Source organism: Chelonoidis abingdonii, chromosome 5 (assembly GCF_003597395.2).
Source record: "Chelonoidis abingdonii isolate Lonesome George chromosome 5, CheloAbing_2.0, whole genome shotgun sequence".
Classification (NCBI taxonomy): domain Eukaryota; kingdom Metazoa; phylum Chordata; order Testudines; family Testudinidae; genus Chelonoidis; species Chelonoidis abingdonii.
In genome coordinates, this window is record NC_133773.1 from 120,416,929 (window position 1) to 120,436,275 (window position 19,347).

General features: G+C 42.7%; 2 protein-coding genes across 3 annotated transcripts in view; one reads left to right on the top strand and one right to left on the bottom strand.

The window, feature by feature from the left end:
* Positions 1-298, top strand: part of EVC (EvC ciliary complex subunit 1) — a 110,473-nt gene extending 110,175 nt beyond the window's left edge. Inside the window, exon 20 of the mRNA XM_032791998.2 lies at positions 186-298. Within this exon, the coding sequence (XP_032647889.1) occupies positions 186-262 (77 nt within the window). The 3' untranslated portion in view covers positions 263-298. The remainder of the gene's footprint in view (positions 1-185) is intronic.
* A 15,200-nt stretch (positions 299-15,498) lies between these two features.
* CRMP1 (collapsin response mediator protein 1) overlaps positions 15,499-19,347 on the bottom strand; it is a 75,050-nt gene continuing 71,201 nt past the window's right edge. For both annotated transcript variants that reach the window (XM_032791995.2, XM_032791996.2), the window contains exons 12-14: positions 18,636-18,815; positions 17,303-17,468; positions 15,499-15,860 (exon numbers count right to left, since the gene is read on the bottom strand). In XM_032791995.2, coding sequence (XP_032647886.1) covers positions 15,769-15,860; positions 17,303-17,468; positions 18,636-18,815 — 438 coding nt within the window. In that variant the 3' untranslated portion in view covers positions 15,499-15,768. The remainder of the gene's footprint in view (positions 15,861-17,302; positions 17,469-18,635; positions 18,816-19,347) is intronic.

Sequence of the window (19,347 nt, forward strand, 5' to 3'; positions counted from 1 at the left end):
CATTAGTTTGCTAATACACTTATCTATTTAGAAACTACCTAATTGTGCTTTAAGACATTATGCCACATTCTAAAACATGTCAGCCTTTGGCAAGTGTGAAAAGAAAGACATGCCTACTGCCTGGTAAATCATAATCAAAAGAAGTTACCGTAGTGATTTAAAACTACATTTCCATGCCTTTTCAGGAAAAAGCCAAAAAACAGAAAGGAAGAACTCCCATTCCTGGGGAAAAGAGGATTCTGGTGACTTCAGTGAAAAATGACCAAATGCCCCAGGAACACACTTCTGGATCAGTCAGGTATAACTGGAGCTAAAATGGATGCTAACTGAAAAGCATGTTTATAATAACTTGATAAAAAATCTGTTTCTCAAGAAAAATACATGGATCTGATAGAAAAAATATAGTATCTATATTCTGTCCTCTTCTTACCAATATTCTTGTTAAAGCGTGAACGTACTCATTCTCCCCATCACCCTTTTTAAATGCAGGAAGAGCTTCTAAATTTGGCTCTCCAGTCTGTTTTTTTTATCTGTTTCATTTTAATTTTCACTTTAATTTTAGATAGCAATAAGAAATGGTATGTTTCTGTCCAAGTTTGGTATTTCTAAGGTGTCTTTCATTGTGTATAGAGTCACAGCTGGTGTAATTCAACCTAGGCCTATTGAAGTCAGTGGAACTACAATGATTTACAACAGACAAAATCTGGCCACTGGTATCTAAATAGCCACTGCCTTGGTTTCCTGGACAAAAGCAGGTGCTGGTTGTTGGCTTCTGGAGGAGCAGAGCTGACAGCTTTTGCTATCAACATAATCACTATTTGAAACATCTCCTAGGGTGCTAACTAGATGAGGAGAAAGAGGCTCAAACCTAAAACATGGCAGATGATTGCTGGGGGGACAGGTCAAACTGGTTCGCTGATTGCTGGGGCTTGATGCATTGAACAGATCATTCTGACAGGCATTACAAATAGTTGGTTCTCAAGAACCATATGGAGCCTTTAGGAAGAGTATTTATCCTGAGTGACCATGGGCTGGGATTGCTTTCAGAAGATGGCTCTTGTCCCTGATAGCATGATTACTATGCTTTCTCACACACCACATTCCTTCAGCAAACAGAAGACATTTGGAGCATGGGGAAGAGCACAGGGCAGATCAGTGTATATTTATCCTGTTTGTTTTGTCAGATTTTTAACAAGTCAGTTGAAGCCAGAAAGTGAAAGCCTAATATTACAATGTAACAAACTCCCTTGTGTTATTAAAATGGAATCAGAGCCATGGAGAATTTTGGTCTGAAATTTTATTTTGTTGTTGTTTTTTTTAATCAAAAACAAATTGCAGAGGCAGCAAGAAACTGAAATTGATCAACGGAAGAATTCAAAGATGCAGAAGAAGAGGTGCAACATAGTGAAAACAGTTCTCTGAATTGTCTGTCAGCCTGAATGTTGAGTCCCAAAGCATTTTTCTGGACAAACTAAACTACTGTAAATATTCACTGAACAGGATCATTGCGGAACAAATAAGAACCTCATTCAAAACTAAGAAGCCTTATTCCACAATTGTGAAGCAGTGTAAACAAAACTTAACCACATGGAGATATAGCATGTAGCCATCTTCCTTAAGCTGATAATGAAACATTCCCCTTGGTTCTGTACAAAAGACCAGGAAGCCAGCTCTGTCCACCAGCTAGAGCTCTGAGCTTTTTGTGAAAAGTAGCTGGATTTGCAGAAAGTTCCCAGCTCACTGAAATCAAGAAAAAAAAAAGGGGGGTGGAGAGACAACACCTCCAAAAGAAGAGCTTATTAGAGCAGAGGATGGAGAGGAGGGAGAATATTCTGACCCTTTGGCCAGCCAGGATCCAGGAATTAGAGTTCCAGATTGGCATAAAAAACTTTGCATGGCAATGAGTCTCTCTTAGAAATCTGTGCCTTTAGGTTGAATAAAGATCTGAGTGTGGCCTCAAGCAAATTCAAGCCCATCATGTTGGGCAGTGGTATAAGAGGGGGCCTCTTTCTGGCAGGGTAGGGATGGGAAATGAAGCCTGGAGAGAATAGACGGTAGATCTGAAAGGTCAAACTACAAAGTAAACGAAAATCATTTGTAAGTACTGACATAAAAAGCAATATTAGTTAACAGTAGTTAGCATTATAAATGAGGAGAAAACGCAGCAAGGCCCTCATTGCAAAAGTACTGTCCACTGCAGTTGCCACTGAATTCTTCTGAAAAACAAGACAAACATTTTCAAAAGAGAATGCAGAAGCAGTGCACATTCACGACTCCAGCTGAAGTCAGATACTTAGCACCTCTGAAAATCAGATGGAGACAATTGAAAACCTGAGGAGTGTTTGAATATGAGAGGCTAGAGGAAGCTTAAATCTAGGGGAAGCCTGTGACAAAGTGACTTGTTCCCATAGAAACTGAAGCAACTGACGCTGTCACTAGAGAGGGCTCTGTCTGAGCAATAATAGTACACAGCATTCAAAGCAACAGCTATTTAAGCCCATAGTTACTGAGGTGAGGTGACTGTTCATTAGGGCAGCAGAGCCCAACCTCTCCTTGTAAGAAACAGAGCGGACACTGATGACAAACGTTTCCTTTTACATTTCCTCCCGCAGTCCTTTCCTCATCCTGGGGTACTGCATTTCTGTAGCAGAACCTAAGGCTCTCAAAGGCCCTTTTCACCTAGCATCTCAGGTCAGAAGCATCTTTCTGAGTCATTAAACAGCAAGAAAAAAAGAAGCAAACAGTCTAAACCTTCACTAAATCCCCCGCCTCAGCTCTTTTGGCCAGTCCCTGTACAGGCCTTCTGGCATATTCTGCTGATCTCACTAGGGCCTTTCCTAGCAAAGGCCAGAAGGTTATGTACTTCCTGATGTGTAGGGCTAATTAACAAGGGCCATCTCCTAAATGTTTAACCCCTGCTGGTCCTGGATACCACCCTGTGTGTAGAGAAGGGTAGTATGTTTTATTTCCAGGGACCAAATTATGATGCTTTCACCATGGCTGGTTTCTCCCCCTGAACGCCAAAAGAGCCATCACAGTAGCCTTTTTCAAAGATGAGGCCAGTGTAGAAGTATTCAGAATAGATAACTGTAATTATAGTTACAGGGGCAGAGCCTCAGCGTAAATCAGTGTGTCACTGCATCAAAGTCAATGGTGCTATGCCACCGTCTGAGGATCTAGCATGATAATTAGGTAAAGGGTTGATGCAATGGCACAGTGTAGAAGTTATTACTGTTAGACAAAGAGTGTTACTATTACTGCAGGTGGCATTTCCACTTAGCTTCAATGTAAGTTCTTACCCTGAATGTCTGGGTTTTGATCAGTGATTCTTATACTGTGGGCCATGCAGAGCTGGAAGCATGCAGGCTGCAACCAGGTGGTAGCTATGCTGATTAAATTATACTGATTAAAATTACAATGGCAGCACACCAAGGGCTTGTGAGAGTTTAGATTTGGTGTGCTAGTGCTTAACATTGTAGAATGACTGTTTTAGATTAACAGAAGTAATGAAAGTCTAAAAAGATATTTAATGGACATGAGGTGTCTACCATAAATACAGTAGGCTGGGATTTGATCTATTTTTTATTTTATTCTGAAACAAATGTTTTATGTATGGCTGTTTTTCTGCTTGCACCAAGATTTTGTAGAAATGTCATTCTTCATGGCGATCTCAGATTTGTATATTATTATTATGGAGATGAAGCAAGATGTGGTACCTGTTACATTTTTGCATTCCCTGGTCTTTAAGTCAGCTCTCAGTTTTCTGCATGCCTTTTTATTATAGTTCATTATTATTATTCTTTTTTTAAAAAAGTTAGTTCCAAGCAGCTAATTGTTGTTGGCTGCATACAGTATCTAGATAATGTATTTAACTATGTTTATATCATATGAAGTATGTATTTAGTTAATCAATTGTAAAGTTTTCATTAAAAGCACTTTTTCACCTATTTAAAATAGATTTATATTTTACTAATCACACCATGGTCCATTGCTCTGTGTAATAAAGTACAATATAGTGTTTGCAGTTAATTGCTGAAAATGGAATAACCAGACCATGCACTCTATTAAACATGTTACATGCAACTGTAAATAGGTTAATCATTCTGTCAATCAAGATCAAAATAATGTATGGTCTTTCCAAATTGTACCTCTTACAGTGTTTTGCTCTGTTATTTCAGTGAATTGCTGAGTTGCGGCACTCATATTAACCTACTGGCTATGCATTTTACTCACCTGTTCCTCAATTGATGGAACATACTTGCCCATATCTGAGCAGCGTGGCCCTGCTGACTACCCTCAGGTATCAGAGCTATGCAACTAGCAAGAATGCAGTTTTTAAGCTTCAAGGGGCACATACATTTTATACACTATTATAAATTATGCCAGAAAGATGCAGCATCCCATCACAATTAATATGTAGTTTAATCAATAAAACTATTAGCGTTATAGCCATTGTGACTTATCCAGAAATTACTGAATTTTAATGAGAGAGACTGGAGATGGCATTTTTCTTCAGAAATGTGGAAATAGGCAAAGGATGACCTCAAAGGATGACAGCACACATAGTTGTCCTTCCTTCTGATGCAAGATAGATCCAGCTTCTCTGGTAGGGCCAAAGAGAGAAAATGCAGCTTCACATCACCTTTCATTCCCTGGCTGTTAGGGCTGCCCAGGGACTATGTCAGCAGGGCTGCCCAGGGACTATGTAAGACAGAGAAGCTTCAGAATTGCTCTAACTTAAGCCTGGCTTCCCCTGGCCACTCCAGCAGCTGCGGCATAGGATCATCTCACCCATCCTCCCACCTTTTCCCCAGAAATGCCATCTGTGTCTTTGTCACACAAGGATTTTCTCACTTCCCTTAGAAAATTATTCCATTACCTGATAGGATGATTCCATTCTTAAAAATATTTTCCTACTAATCATCTTAAAATTTCTTTTCCATTTCAACTCATTGTGCCTAGTGATTTCTCCCTTTTTCCATGGTAAATATGCCCTCTCCCTCGTTGATGGTGATGCTCTTTCTGTACCTATAGATGCTAATTCACTGTCACCACTTGAGTGAAATTCACACCTGTGCAAAGGGCACTACATGACTTAAGTCCTATGTAGGACTGGCGCCAGTGTTTTTGGCACCCTAGGCGCACAGCCATTTCGCCGCCCTGCGCACTGCTCCTGCGGCTCTGATGGATCTGCCACAAGCATGCCTGCGGGAGGTCCACCGGAGCCCCGGGACCAGTGGACCATCCACAGGAACGCCTGCGGCAGGTCAACCAGAGCCGCCTGCTGCTCCCCCGCCCCCCCAATAATCCTGGCACCCTAGGTGATTGCCTAGGTCGCCTAAATGGAAGCGCCGGCCCTGGTCCCACATCAGTTCTATTTTGAGGGTGTAACTAGCTCGTAATCCTTTTGCTGCCTCTGTGCACAGGAGTGAACATCACCCTTTTTGCAAAATTTTCCGATCTCTTCGCCACACCGTGAATACACTTCACGGGTATTTTTCCCCGGGTGGCTTCGCTCATATTATCTAAGCAGAATCTTATTGTGTTACCTTCTGTCCATATTTCTAACCTCGCAGTCTCTTTGCAGTACTTCCTTGTTTTCACATCCTAATGCGATGTCGTGTACAATTGTCATTAATATAGAATCATTAAAATGTAGAGCTGGAAGGGGCCTCAAGAGATTATGTAGTATACGTAGAATGCTGCTTTCCCCTTCTCCTGGATCATCAACAGGGATGTTAAACAAGACCACACCAATGGTCCTCTACTAGAACCATCCCAACCTCACATCATCATTGTATGTTGTTAATCTCTATGTTCATCCTGGTGAACAATATTCAGTCCTGGTGACAACATTCTTATCCAAACCAATTTGGATTGCTATTGTGACCACCACTGTATAATTATAGCAGCTTTCACTCGAGGCCAGCAAGCCCAGTGGACAGCCTGTGGCTCAACAGTTCTTTCCACCAGTTTCTAGTGGGTTTCACTCAGAGGCCAGAAGATGTAGTGATCAAGCTGTGGTCCATCATTTCCAATGCTCCAGAGTTCTCCAGTAAGATGGGGTGGGGCAGGGCAGGTGAACCCAGTTCCTGCCTCTCCACCAAGGGTCCCAAGCCAGGGCCAAGGGAGGAGAGGCATGGAATGTCTAGTTGCTTCTTCCTGGTGCACCTGCCTAGCTTCCCCTGGGTCACTTAATAGGTCCTCTCTGTCTTTTCAGTATAGGCCACAAGCCCACTCCCCCCCAACCTTCAGCAAGAGTTCCTAATCAATCTCAGCAACTCAGTTGGTCAAATAAATATTTTTAGTTTCTTCCACAGTGCTCAGTGATTCTCTCTCAGCAGAGAGTTGGGATGGGAAAAGGGTCAGGCCCCTACCCTGCTAGCTGGGACGGAGGGGGGTCAGTCCAGATTCTTCTTCTGTGGGTTGCTGTGTCCCCAGAAGCTGCACATCAGTTTCTTCCCTTCAGACAGTCCCTCATCCACTCTCTCCCCGTGCTTGACATTCAGAGTCCCCTTTTGAGCAGATCCTCCATTTGGAGCATGCACTGCAGTTCCTACAGGGTGGGATCCTCTTGACCCAGTATTGCCCCTTCACACCATTTATGGGTCTGTAAAGTCGATCATAGTGACACTGTATCTAATGCTTCATTGGCATCCACATACTAACACCTGCTGCATCCGCACTGGTCTTCTGTTGAAGTTCCACCCCCATCTCCAAATACACTGCTCTACAGCCAAAACGCTTCTGAAATAAATGTAGTCAAACTTTACTAATTCTGGGTCACTGAGAACGAAAATGATGCTCAAAATTGTTGATTGGCTCTAGTCTAGCTGTTGGGCTCCAGACTACAGCAGTGGAATTTCCTGGCAGGTGATGTTAGGGTTTCCATGTTCCGTGACCGTCAAAAGGATACTTGTCCCATTCGTCGTATGGAAGTATCTTGTAGCCTGCACAGACAATGATGGTGTGATGGCACGCTCAACATCGGTCATCAGCCAGATGAGTGAGACTGTTCATTGATTCATCGAAGGACAAGTCTTAACAGCTGTTTTGCGCATAATGCATGTTTGGCATCACATTCCAGTGGTCCATGCAATCAATGAAGGAAACCTATAACAACATGAAACACTTTGAGGTGCATAAAACATGACCACAATCACAGTGGCAGCTTTTGGAATTTGAAGGTGTTGCTCCTCGTTTTGCTGCTCCAACTGGATACACAAAGTATGGCGCTTTCCTCTGCAATGGGGATAGTCGTGCATAGAATTCCACTACATCGAAGATTGGCCACATCTGAACAGTTCATTGAGACCTGGAGGAAAAGTGATTCCAGCACTCCACAACTTGACTCAGGAAAGATTTGTTTACGCACCTTTACATCAGCTGGTCTGATGAAGGAACTTTGTCAAGGCTTTGACAAACACAAGCAGCTTTCAAAGTACCTCCGTCGGAAAATTTCCAAGTTAAGTGAAGCTAAGTATAAGGAAGTGTCTTGTTGGTCCTCAGATCGTGAAACTTCTTCAGATTATCATTTGACCATTGCACTTCATGGCAAGAAAAAGAACGGCATGAAGCCTCCAGTTAAGTGGGCATAATTTTCTAGAAACAACAAGGCAGAAACTACAAGTGTGGTGAACACTCTCAAGGCACAAAAAGCTTGGTTGCAACATGTCACTAAAGTACAATTCTCTCTCACTCTATCTACAGATATTTATGGCTACTGCTTTTCTGAGGCGTGTTTTAGCGCAACACAGGCGCAAATATTCCCAGAACATTCCACAAATGGAGGAACGCAATATTCAGGGCCAAATGAGCATACCACATTGCAGAACTATCAAGACGTGTCTAATGAGAGCCCCTTGTCGTGCTTAGTGTTGATGAAATACACAGACAACCAAAGCACCGAAGTAGAACTGAGATAGACTGAAACTAATGTACATAAATGTATGTGCTTTTGAACACAATCAAAAATTTATTATTAAACCTTTGCTGTTAAAGTCCGTTACAATAAACAGGAAGGTGAATATTATCATGTTAAAGGCAACACTAAACGCATGAAAAGACTAGGTTTACAATTTATTATTACAAACGCTACTTGATCTACACCAATATACATAGACATAAAATGTAAAAACTTAAATATCTTAGAAACAGTAGCCAATCAGTTGTTTTAATTGTCATATTTGAATTCAGCACATCAAAATACATAATAAATACCACATTTTATCTCTGAAGCAGACAACTTCTCAAAAATTGTAGACCAGTGATATTTGTTACACTTTTAAAAATATTTTTAAGTACGGGTAGGTCTTAGATTTACTAGCCAAGAAATGTTTTGCTCCTGTTTCAGTTAAGTGTACTATCCAGCATGGTTCCCAGTAATAAGCATCTTCAGGATGCTGCTGATTAACTTTACCAGCTGACAGCAAGGTCCCAGGATATAGTAGATGCAAACTTAAGGGGAAGGTACCCGTGCTTAATTTGTGCCAGAGCTGAGCCCTGGCACCTCTAGGCTTGGCAGTTCATAGCCCTGGTGCTTCTGGACTTCCACATCAGTTATGAAAGTAAAAAAACTGCTTGAGCCCCGGCACCTCTTTCATTACAAATTAAGCACTGGAAGGTACTCATCTAAACCAGTGGTCTCCAAAGCGGGGTGTGCAAGAAGATCCTTGGGGGTGCACAGCAGGAGTGCTTTTTTTTTCCGCTTCATCAGTTTGGGTGGGAGTCCAAGCACCATTTTTTTTTTCCTTCGGCAAAAATGATAGAGCCAGCACAGCAGGGGGTGTGTGCTCAGAACAATTTTACTGATGGGATGCATGATCGAAAAAGTTTGGAGACCACTGATCTAAACTCTGATTAACGTGTGGAAAACATGCCTTTTAGTGAAAGACTGAAGAAGCTTGATCTATTGAGTATCTCCAGGAGACAGTTAAGAGGGGACTTGATCATAGTCTGAAGTACCTTCAAGGGGAACAAAAATTTGACATTAAAAGATTCTTCAAGCTAGCAGACAAAGACATAGGCTCCAATGGCTGGAAGTTGAAGCTAGACAAGTTCAGACTATAAGTACGAACTAGAGTTTAAACAGTGAGGGTAATTAACCATTGGAACAATTTACAGGGGTCATCATGGATTCTCCATCACTGGCCATTTTAAAATCAAGACTGGATGTTTTTCTAAAAGCTGCGCTCTAGCGCAAACAGAAAGTAATTCAGGGAACTTGTATGGCCTGTATGATGCAGGAAATTGGATTGTATGATCACAATGGTTCCTTCTGGCCTTGTAATATATGGATCTAAAAGATATGCTGTAACTCAAACAGAAGTTATGAGTTTGATGCAGGAATTACATCAAGAGGCCCATGTTATGCATGACATCAACCTAGATGATCATAATGGGTCCTTCTGGCCTTAATCAGTAAATCCATCAAAGGCCTGCAATGAGCACTGCCTGGGCAGACCCCATTGAAGTCTGTAGGGTCCACCTACTGAGAGTATATTATAGGACTGGGATCCTATCGACTGGTATGGATGAGTGAGTCTGTGAATTATAGTGTTCTTGTTCCTGGCCAGCAATTCATTTGTTTCCTGTATAAAGCCTGGGCATAAACACAGCTACCCCCTCTTCCTCACACAAAAATCCCTCTTAAAGGTGTCCTGCAAAGAATTTAATATTGATGTGGATGATAACACTTTTACTTTTACCTGATACTAGCAGCCTGGGACCGGCTAAACATGCAATGCGGTACAGATTCACCACTGACTTAAAGCAAATAATTCTGTGTATTGAATTCATTGGGCACAAATTCATGAAGTCATGTTCTATTTAGAGATTTAGGGCTAGAATTCCAGGAGCGTCATGCACCTGAGAGGGGTGCAAAAATGGCATTTTATGACCTTTAAACACACACCCCTAGCCCGGCACCAATTTAATCTCCAGAGCAATTTAGAGCAACCTCAGAGCTGCTCTAAGTAGTATCCAGCTGCACCAATCTCCAAGAGGCCATTTGGGCAACCAAATATCACAGAAGTACAGTAGCACTCTAATCATCCATGTTTCACCTACATACACCCCTACACCAATGGTTATGAGGGGCATGGCATAGAGCTGACTACACTGGCTCAATGCTACCTGGGAATTCCTTTTATACTAGGGGAATCCTCAGGTAGCAGCTTGTGCTGATTTTCCAGCACCTTTGCAGCACTGGAGCAGTGTAAAGCCCCTGGAGCGTGGATAAAGGATCCAGCCTCTCACATCTAGAATGTGTAGCTGTTAACTTACTTCCTGAAATAGCACTTATATTCTTCATGGCTTGCAGGTCTGCATTTGTTTATGTCATAAACAGATAGCTAAGGGTTAATGTATCTTTCACCTGGAAAGAGTTAACAAACAACACCTGACCAGAGGACCAATCAGGAAACAAGATACTTTCAAATCTGGGTGGAGGGAAGTTGGGTGTGAGTTCTTTGTCTTTGTCTGTTGTGTGATCACATGTACCTACAGGCTCTCTAATCTTCTGTTCCAATTTTGTAAGTACAAAGGTAGAAAGACAGTTTAGTCTTTTTTTCTGTATTTGCAACTGTGTATCTGGCTGGTGGAGTTTTAATGTGTATTTGGCTGAAAGTATCTTAAATTGTATTTTTGTTGAAGAAGGCTTTTTCTTCATTTTCTATAAGTTGAAGACCCTGTAATATTTCATCTTAAATTTACAGAGTGTATTTTTACTCTTTTTGCACTTTATTAAATTTCTTTTTAAAAGACCATAATTTATTTTTACTCCTTGTTAATGCTAGAATTGGTGACTGCACTCCCAAGGAGAATTTGTGGGAGAAGGGAGAGATAAATTTCCCCTTTGTTTAGCTTCACGGAGCGTGAATCTGTATGTGATTGCCTCGTGTGAGGAGGAAATAAGGGGAGAGAAACCTGATCTCTCCGTGTTCGTCGTTTCAAGGAATTGACAGCAAGTATCTCCTGTTACCCAGCAGGAAAAATCTGGGAGATGGTAAGAGAGGGGGAAGGTTTATTTCACCTTTTGTGAGTAGCTCAAAGATTTGGTGCTTGGGTCCCCAGAAGGTTGGGAGGACCAGAGTTATCGGGTACTCAGAACTCCTGATTGTGATGACTACAGATCTAAAGCTGGTAATTAAGCTTAGAGGCTATTTCATGCTGGTACCCAATAAGTTTGGATCGCTAAGGTTCAATTTGGGAATTACAACCTATGACAGTTAACCTTCTCTCTATGTCAGAATGAGCTGAAGATAACGTTAGCTGGTTACCCAAGGACGTGGCTTTTATGAATGAACACATCTTTCATATGATAGAGGTCTCAGTATACAAGGTGTGCTCACAGGAGTAGGCAAATATGAGTGTGAGAACCATAAAGCACGTAATCATATGTACAACTTCAGTATTGCCCTAAAGACAACACTGCATCGGATATCAGAAGAATGAGTCTGGGCGGGCCGCAAGAGTTGTAGATCTTAATGAGTTTAATAGCGATTATTTTTCAGTTGTAATTAATCTGCTTTTTAAGTAAATGGGAATATACCCCGATGAAACTGTATAGGGCGAACATATGACACAGGAACAGATAACATGCAATAGTCACGCCAAATCATCATTGATAACACACCATCACATGACTAACTGGCTCCGTGGATGAAGGAACACAGTCACATGTTGCTCATGATTGGTTAGCAAAGCTTTATGATCAGTCTCCACATACTATTTTGCAGCAAGTTAAAGAAGTATGGGCTGGAATGCAATGTTCTATAAGGTGGCTAGAATCTGAACAGTTGTCATCAGGCAATGAATCAATGAACTCCAGTCTGGTTAGCACCATATAAGCGCTAGTGCCCAAGTCAGGTCCTGTGTTTTGGCATATCTTCCATGAATGATCTGGGAAGGGATGCAGACTCACCTCAGCAAGTTTGCAGATGACACTAAATGAGCGAGGAGTGGGATACACTGGCGGGTAGGGAGAGGAAGAGAAGACCTAGACAAATTAGAGATTGCAAGAAATCTTGATAGTTCACAGAAAAGTCAGAGCCTCATTAGATGAAGACTCCATCACTGCACATATAGGATCAAATGGCTACGCACAGTCTGCAAAAGGACCTAGGGTATTACAGTGGATGAGAAGCGGATATGATTCACACAGTTGCCCTTGTTCCAAGAGGTAATGGCATTTGGAGCTGATAAGTAGGCGCTTCCAGCATAATTCAGGACGTGATCAGTCCCTCTATTCGACACCGGAGGAGGCCTCATACTGAGCACTGTGTCCAGTGGCCACCACTACAAGAAGAGTGGAAAATTGCAAAATCCATCAGAGGCAACAAAATAATTAGGGCTGAGCACGTGACTTCATGAGGACGAGGACGAAGGAACTGGAGATTGTCTTATCGCAAAGAGAAGAAGAGGGGGATTTTGCTTTCACACTACCTGAAGCGAGTTTCCAAGAGTGATAGACTGTTCTCAGTGATACAATTACAGAACAAGGAATAATGTCTCAAGATCGCAAGTAGGGAAGTCTTTGAAATATAGGAAAACCTTTTTTACTAGAAGTGATGAACATGGATGGTTACCTAGAGTGGTGGAATCTCCTTCCTTAGAGGTTTGAAGGTCAGCTGACAAAGCCCTGGCTGCGCATGATAGCTGGAGTCCTGCTAATTGAGCAGGGTTGACTATATGACCCCGGAATCCCTTCCAACCCTAAATATCTATATTAATGGTGCCATTGCATGTACACAAACAATGAATAAACTTCAAGCTTGAAAAATTATTGGGGAGGCTTTTATGAAGAGACAATAACTGGTTAAAGGCCAGTCTTAATGTCTCATACACACAACTGTAGCTTTATGCCACAAGCCTCGAATAAGCATATTTACATCTCAAAGATCTGTTGTCCCTTTCCTCTCATGTGCTGATGGCATGGTAGGAAAGAGGAATGGAGTCAGCCACACACACACACACACACACACACACGCACACCCACACCAATTGGAGTAGCAGTCCCATGGAGGCTGCACTCCTCTGGTCACAGCTACCTCTGATGTGAGAAGCAAGGGGGCTTCCTACTCCCTGGCATGGGAATCTAAACAGTGTCACAATCTGGCCTTTTGTTTATTCAGCAGGGAGAGGAGAGACCACTTACCTAAGCCTGGTCAAAGCTAGTCTGAGAACAGCACGACAACACTCAGATGTTTTAATAAAGCAAGGGTCCTGATCACTGATTGGCTGGCAATAATGTAACAAGTTAACTCTGCACAAGGAAGAGAGGTCTTTAATTCACTCCCAGGTACTACTGCCAGTCAGGGAGGGATAAAACAGACACAGTACACAATCCAAGTCCTATACTCCACTTCCCTAAAGAAGCAACATACATTATAAATTACATGGACACATTAGCACCTCACTCATCAAAGTAATCAAAGCAGAACTACACTGAACTGACAAGTACTGAGCTCAGAACCATTAAAGTTCAGAACAGAGGGCTTCAAAGCTGCCTTGTGCGTGTTCACGGCCATTTCAGCATGAAAAATATTATGAATAGCCAATAGAGCAGGAAAAGTTTGTGAACAAGCGTTTCCTCTGGTTAGCCCTGAATCTTTTATATTTTCCAAATAGCAAAAAATGGCATCTTTGTCAATGTGAGTTACATTATGTTTATTCTCATTTGTTTGGGCAAGTAAAAGCTCAAGTGCTGGGGCCCCCCAGAAGCGATGTGACTGTCAACCTCAAGGGTCAAATGTGGAAGTGAGAGGCAAAGCTTTCTAGGGGGCTGGCTCCTCTTCTGGACAGCCCACTGTCTTCAGTACAAAGTGCAAGGCTGGTGGATTTTCAAAAGACTCTGTGGCCAAGATCCACAAAGGGAGTTAAGACTCCTAATTTCCATCGAAATCAATGGACTATATGACTATCCACATGTGTCACCTACACACAGTGCTACAGGGCTTTTGTCAATGCAGCTTAATGCTGTGTGGGCATAATGCCTTGGCCCAAGTGGTTGAGCGTGAATGAGCTCTGACTAAATAGTTTTTGTTGATGGCACTGCCCCAGCAGACCTTTTACCAGTACAAATTTCTAGTGTAGTTAAGGCCTAAGAAGCACAAGTCCCACTGAAAGCCAATGGAATTTATGTTGCTAAATCACTTAAGCTCTTTTGACAACTCCCAACCTCACTCTTTTAGCCTGGTCTTCCCTTAGCATCAGCAGCACAAGCAAATACAGAAAAGGAAATAGAAGTAGGGGCAAGGAGAAGGTCTCTTTCTCACACACTTACACATTGGGAAAGAGGAGGGAGGACATTTCCATCAACCTCCCAAAGAAGAGGATAGTCCATTTGTGCACTAGTTTGTGATGTGCTCTGTGTTGTGATGTGTTGATAAGAACACACAGAGAGAGGGATCGCAGTAGGCAATGCCAACTGGAAGATGCTTGGATCAAGATGGAGCATTGCGTGCTGAGTCTGGGCTGTTTCTGGTGGTTGCTGTCCCATACTAAATATGAGGATGGCAGCAATCTGCTCCACTTTGTGCAAATCCGATACAGCCCCAGAGCTGCAGGTGGATTGCCAATGTAGCTGTTAGTGGACCAAATACTAGATGACTAGAACTGGTTATATTCTTACCACAAGCTCTATTCAGCACAGCTGAACTGGAACTTGCAAAAACAATAGTCAAGTGTGCACAGAAAGTTATTCATTAACGATCTTTTTGCTTTGAGGATGCAGTTTCTTTCAAATGATGTGGACCCAGAAGAAAACTCTGGTTAGCCAGGGAACACCTACTCTGTAAAAAATCATATTGGTGAGCAAGAGACCTGGAAGGCAGAGAAAGACACTTAATGATCTTTTCATTTCCTTTATTTCACAAGCTTTGAATTCAGAAATAGAACCACAACTAGTAGATCTGATAGGGTATAACAAGTAAAAATGCATGTGATTACAAAGGAAAAGCTTTGTACAAAAAAGTTTAAAAATCCAACGGTAATTTAAGTTATTCTTAAGTACCAAAACACTCATGCAAAAAGAGCACACTACTGCCCAGATGGAGAAATCTCTGAAAGGGATGGCAATGGCATTGCTGCGTAGAAGTTATGGCTCTGTCTAAAATGAAAACAATTAAGACACATACTTGGAATGTACTTAGTGGATAATGAGAATTGCTACACAGGCCATGTTGTCATTACACATTTTGAAGTTGTTTCTTTGTATCTGGGAGTAGTGCTTCATGGATTTATAATAAATTAAACATATTAACAGAAGCCACTTACGCTATTCTATTGCATACTTTAAAAATGTCCATATTCTTCCTCTCTATGTATTTTAGTGGCATTGATCTTGGCATTGTGTCAATTGTTGGCAACGTGTTCTAAACAGACGCACTCACAGACTGCAACTTGCATAAATAACTTAGTAACATGCATTTACTACTCTAGTACAGCTAATGGGTGCAAAGGAACCATCATTTAGTTACAAGACAAAGCTAAAATGGAAGCACCATGCTTTTAGGTGACTATGGCAAGAAAGCACAATTGTGAGGCAAGTAGTTCCAAGCAAACACACCACACTATTATCACCTCTTCCTATACAAAAAAAAAAAAAAAAAGAGAGAGAAAAAAAGAAAAGAAAAGAAAACAAAAAGACAACTCATTTACTCCTCATTAGTACCGAATAAAACTGTGGGTTCAATAACATGGACATCAAGAGGAACAGACATTATTCCCATGATCCTTCATTCTTGCCATTCTGTCCATCATCTCTGTTCAGCCAAGACTGGTAATATTAGAGCGACCACCAGGGGGCGCAACAATGCGGTGTCCAGTGCGACGAGGGTTGTTGTCATCTACCTGAGCACCTGTAAAATAGCAATCCAGCCAGCAAAGCAGGAGAGTTAATAAAACGGAACAGAAACGTCTGAAGAAAAAAATACAATCAATACTGAATTTTCACCTGACTGGCTCTATCCAGGAGTCAATGTTTTGCCACTTTGTTTTGACCAGTCATCTCTAGAACCTGTTTTTGGATCATTTCTAACTAAGGAAGCAAGCAGTTACTGACTAAGGCCCGGTTCCTGCAAAGGAATCATCTTAAATAGAGTTCCACTGACTTCCACACAGGAGTGAACGCATTGTGAGGGATCAGAACAGGTTGCTATTCTAGGTAATAATTTGTCTCTGTAGTATGCATTAACATTTCTGCATGAAAATGTTATATAAATATGGGGAGGCATTTTCAAAAGTGCCTAAGGGCCAGATTTCTGAAGATATTTTCGCGCCTTACTCTCATTGAACTCAATGGGAGGTAGATGCCCAAATACCTTTAACAATATGGTCCTAAGTGATTTAGACTCACAAAGCTTTCCGATACGCTTTTGAAAATCCCAACCACAAATTATCACTATTAGGGATCAAATTTGTGATGTGCTCTGATGATGATCTTGCATCTGAAGAACTGGGTTTTTTACCCACGAAAGCTTATGCCCAAATAAATCTGTTAGTCTTTAAGGTGCCACTGGACTCCTTGTTGTTTTTGTGGATACAGACTAACACAGTTACCCCCAATACCAGATATGCATAATCAGTCTGTGACAAACTGGGACTGTTCCTAATGTTTGCTCTGAATACTGTGTTGGTGCCTCAGTGTCCCCTAGGCAGTTCTTAAGTATCTTGGTGGTGGGATAAGGGTGTGTGATTGCTACAGAGGAAGGGGCCAGTGCCCCTAACTGCCGGGCACTCTGCCTCCTAGCAACTGATGGCCTGGGCCCCTCCTCTGCAAAGGTGCCAGCTGAAAGTGTTGGAGACAAAGGGATCAGGTGACCTCCTGGCCCGGGAAAGGAGCTGAGCAGAGAGGAGGGGCTGGAGGGAGGTTAGTCTGGAGCTACCTGGGGATAAGGAGTGAAGTGCAGACCTAGGGGTCTGGCTCACTGCCCCCCAGAATGGACCCGGCCGAGGGGTCTGGTTCGCTGTATCTACAAGCTCTGTTTTAGACTCTGTTCCTGTCATCGAATAAACCTCTGTTTTGCTGGCTGAGAGTCACGTCTGACTGCAAAGTGGGGGTGCAGAACCCTGTGGCTTCCCCAGGACCCCGCCTGGGTGGGCTCGCTGTGGGAAGCCCACGGAGGGGCAGAGGATGCTGAATGCTCCAAGGAGAGACCCAGGAGGTGAAGACGTGTGAGCTTCTTGCCCTGAACAAGTCTGCTCCAAGGGAGAGGAGGCTCCCCAAAGTCCTGACTGGCTTAGTGGGGAGCAGTTCCAGAGCATCGCCCGGTGACTCCGTGACACAGTCATGTTGATTTACCTGATAAACTGAAATTAGATTGGTGGAGATTTCTGATTGGTGGAGGCTGATTTTTGGCAGGGGAGGACTTAGCTGAGGGTGCAGGAGTTGCATATTTTGGCGTAGCTGGGATTTCATACACTGGTCCATCATACATTCCTCTGGACACCCCTTGCAATCCTGTTACCTAAAATAAAAGAACAGAACAACCCAGACACTGAATGCACTGATATTCCAACATGACAATATATTCAGTCACACATACCGTTCACAGTGTGTATGAAGCTGTATCATACACAGTCCTTGTAGCAAGGAAGCATGGCATTCTTCAAAGGTGGACGCGGAGGGCACACTTCAGCCTCCTGGTGGGCAGAACCAGGAGAGCCATGCCCCACAGGCTGGAAGCAGAGGGGCAGGACAGGAAAAGGAAGTATAAAAAGAAGGCCCAGCAGCTCAGTTCCCCAAGCTTCTTCCTTACTGCTGGAGTGGAATGCTGAGGAGAACCGTGGTTGCCCCGAGGACTGCCTGAGCTTCCAGACACATCCACCACTCCCAGTGCTCAGGAACTGCTACTGCTACCCTTGGTGGTGTATCCTGGGGAGATTAAGGACAACCCCAGAATGCAGCTACACCCGAGGGGGAGAGTAGGAAGGGCTCAGGGGAACCAGACTACCACCTGACCGTGTTGCTCCCAGAAACCCGGTCAGCATGTTGTGGACGGATTCCCCGCTGACCCAGTGGCAAACCACTTTGCCATCATTAGGGCCCTCATTTGCTAAAACATCTGTTCCAAGCCACCTGCTTCACAAAAGAGAAAGGCCGGAAAGTTTTGTGTTTTATATGCAAAAACAACTGAACTAAAGCTAATTCGCCCATAACAGTTGTTAACAGCTGATAAAATGCCAAATACAGTGAATGATTCCAATGTAGCACGTTCATGGGAAACAGAAACACTTGATCTGCTTATTCAACATGCTAAGTTATGTAACAATTTAAAATTACAGCCTGTCCTGACCCCAACCCCCGCAAAAAATTGTGGTCCTTTGTTGTTAGCTAAAATTGCCTTCTATTATCTTTCTTTTTCTTTCAGAAGACTGTACATCACAGACATACAGGGCCAGATTCCCAGCTGGTGTAAGTCAGTGAAGCTCCGCTGAAGTCAAAGGAGCTACACCAGTTTACATCAGCTGAGGATGTGGCTCATAGTTTTTTGGCAGCGTTTCCAGTCCCACATGGATCCATCTCACTTAGGACAATAATGATGCAAAATGTTTTCTCATGTGGTTCCAAGAGAGCCTGGAGCGAGACCAGAAGGTGTGTGGAGTATTAAATAACAGGCCAAGTTTGAACCTACCTTATTCCTGATTTTGATGCGCTGGTAAAGGTATTCAGGGAAAGGTTTGCGAGGAATGAAGCGGCCCATTCCCTTATTTACATGCAGATTTCCATCTTCAAACACAATCTTTCCTTGGCTTATTACCACCAGGGGAGCACCGTGGCATTCCATTCCTTCAAAGATGTTATATTCAACAGCCTGAGGACCAAACGACATACACTGAAAAAACTATGCAAGCTCAATCACAAGTCTGTTTTTCTTTGGTAAAAGTGAAATCACATTTATGGCCCTATTTTTATCCAGCTTCCACTAATGCACCCACAAAGCACCTGCAAAATGTGCAAGCACACTTACTTTTTCGGAGGGAAAAAACACCTGCTTCTTCACACATAAAGATTTATTTGGATACTTTCCATTTAGTAGTTGCATTATTGAAGGTTAGATGCAACCCTTACACATAATCAAAGGGTTCCAAATACACTTACTCCCTGGGGTAGAAACCAAAAAAATGCTTTGGGGTAGATAAAGTAAGGGTATGGTACACTTGCAGCTGTACAGCGCTGGGAGTTACAGCTGTCTTCATACAGCTGTGTAGGGAAAGCGCTGCAGTGTGGCCACACTGACAGCTACCAGCGCTGCAGTGTGGCCACATTTGCAGCATTTGCAGCACTGTTGGGAGTGGTGCATTGTGGGCAGCTATCCCACAGAGCACCTCGTCCCATTTTGGCGC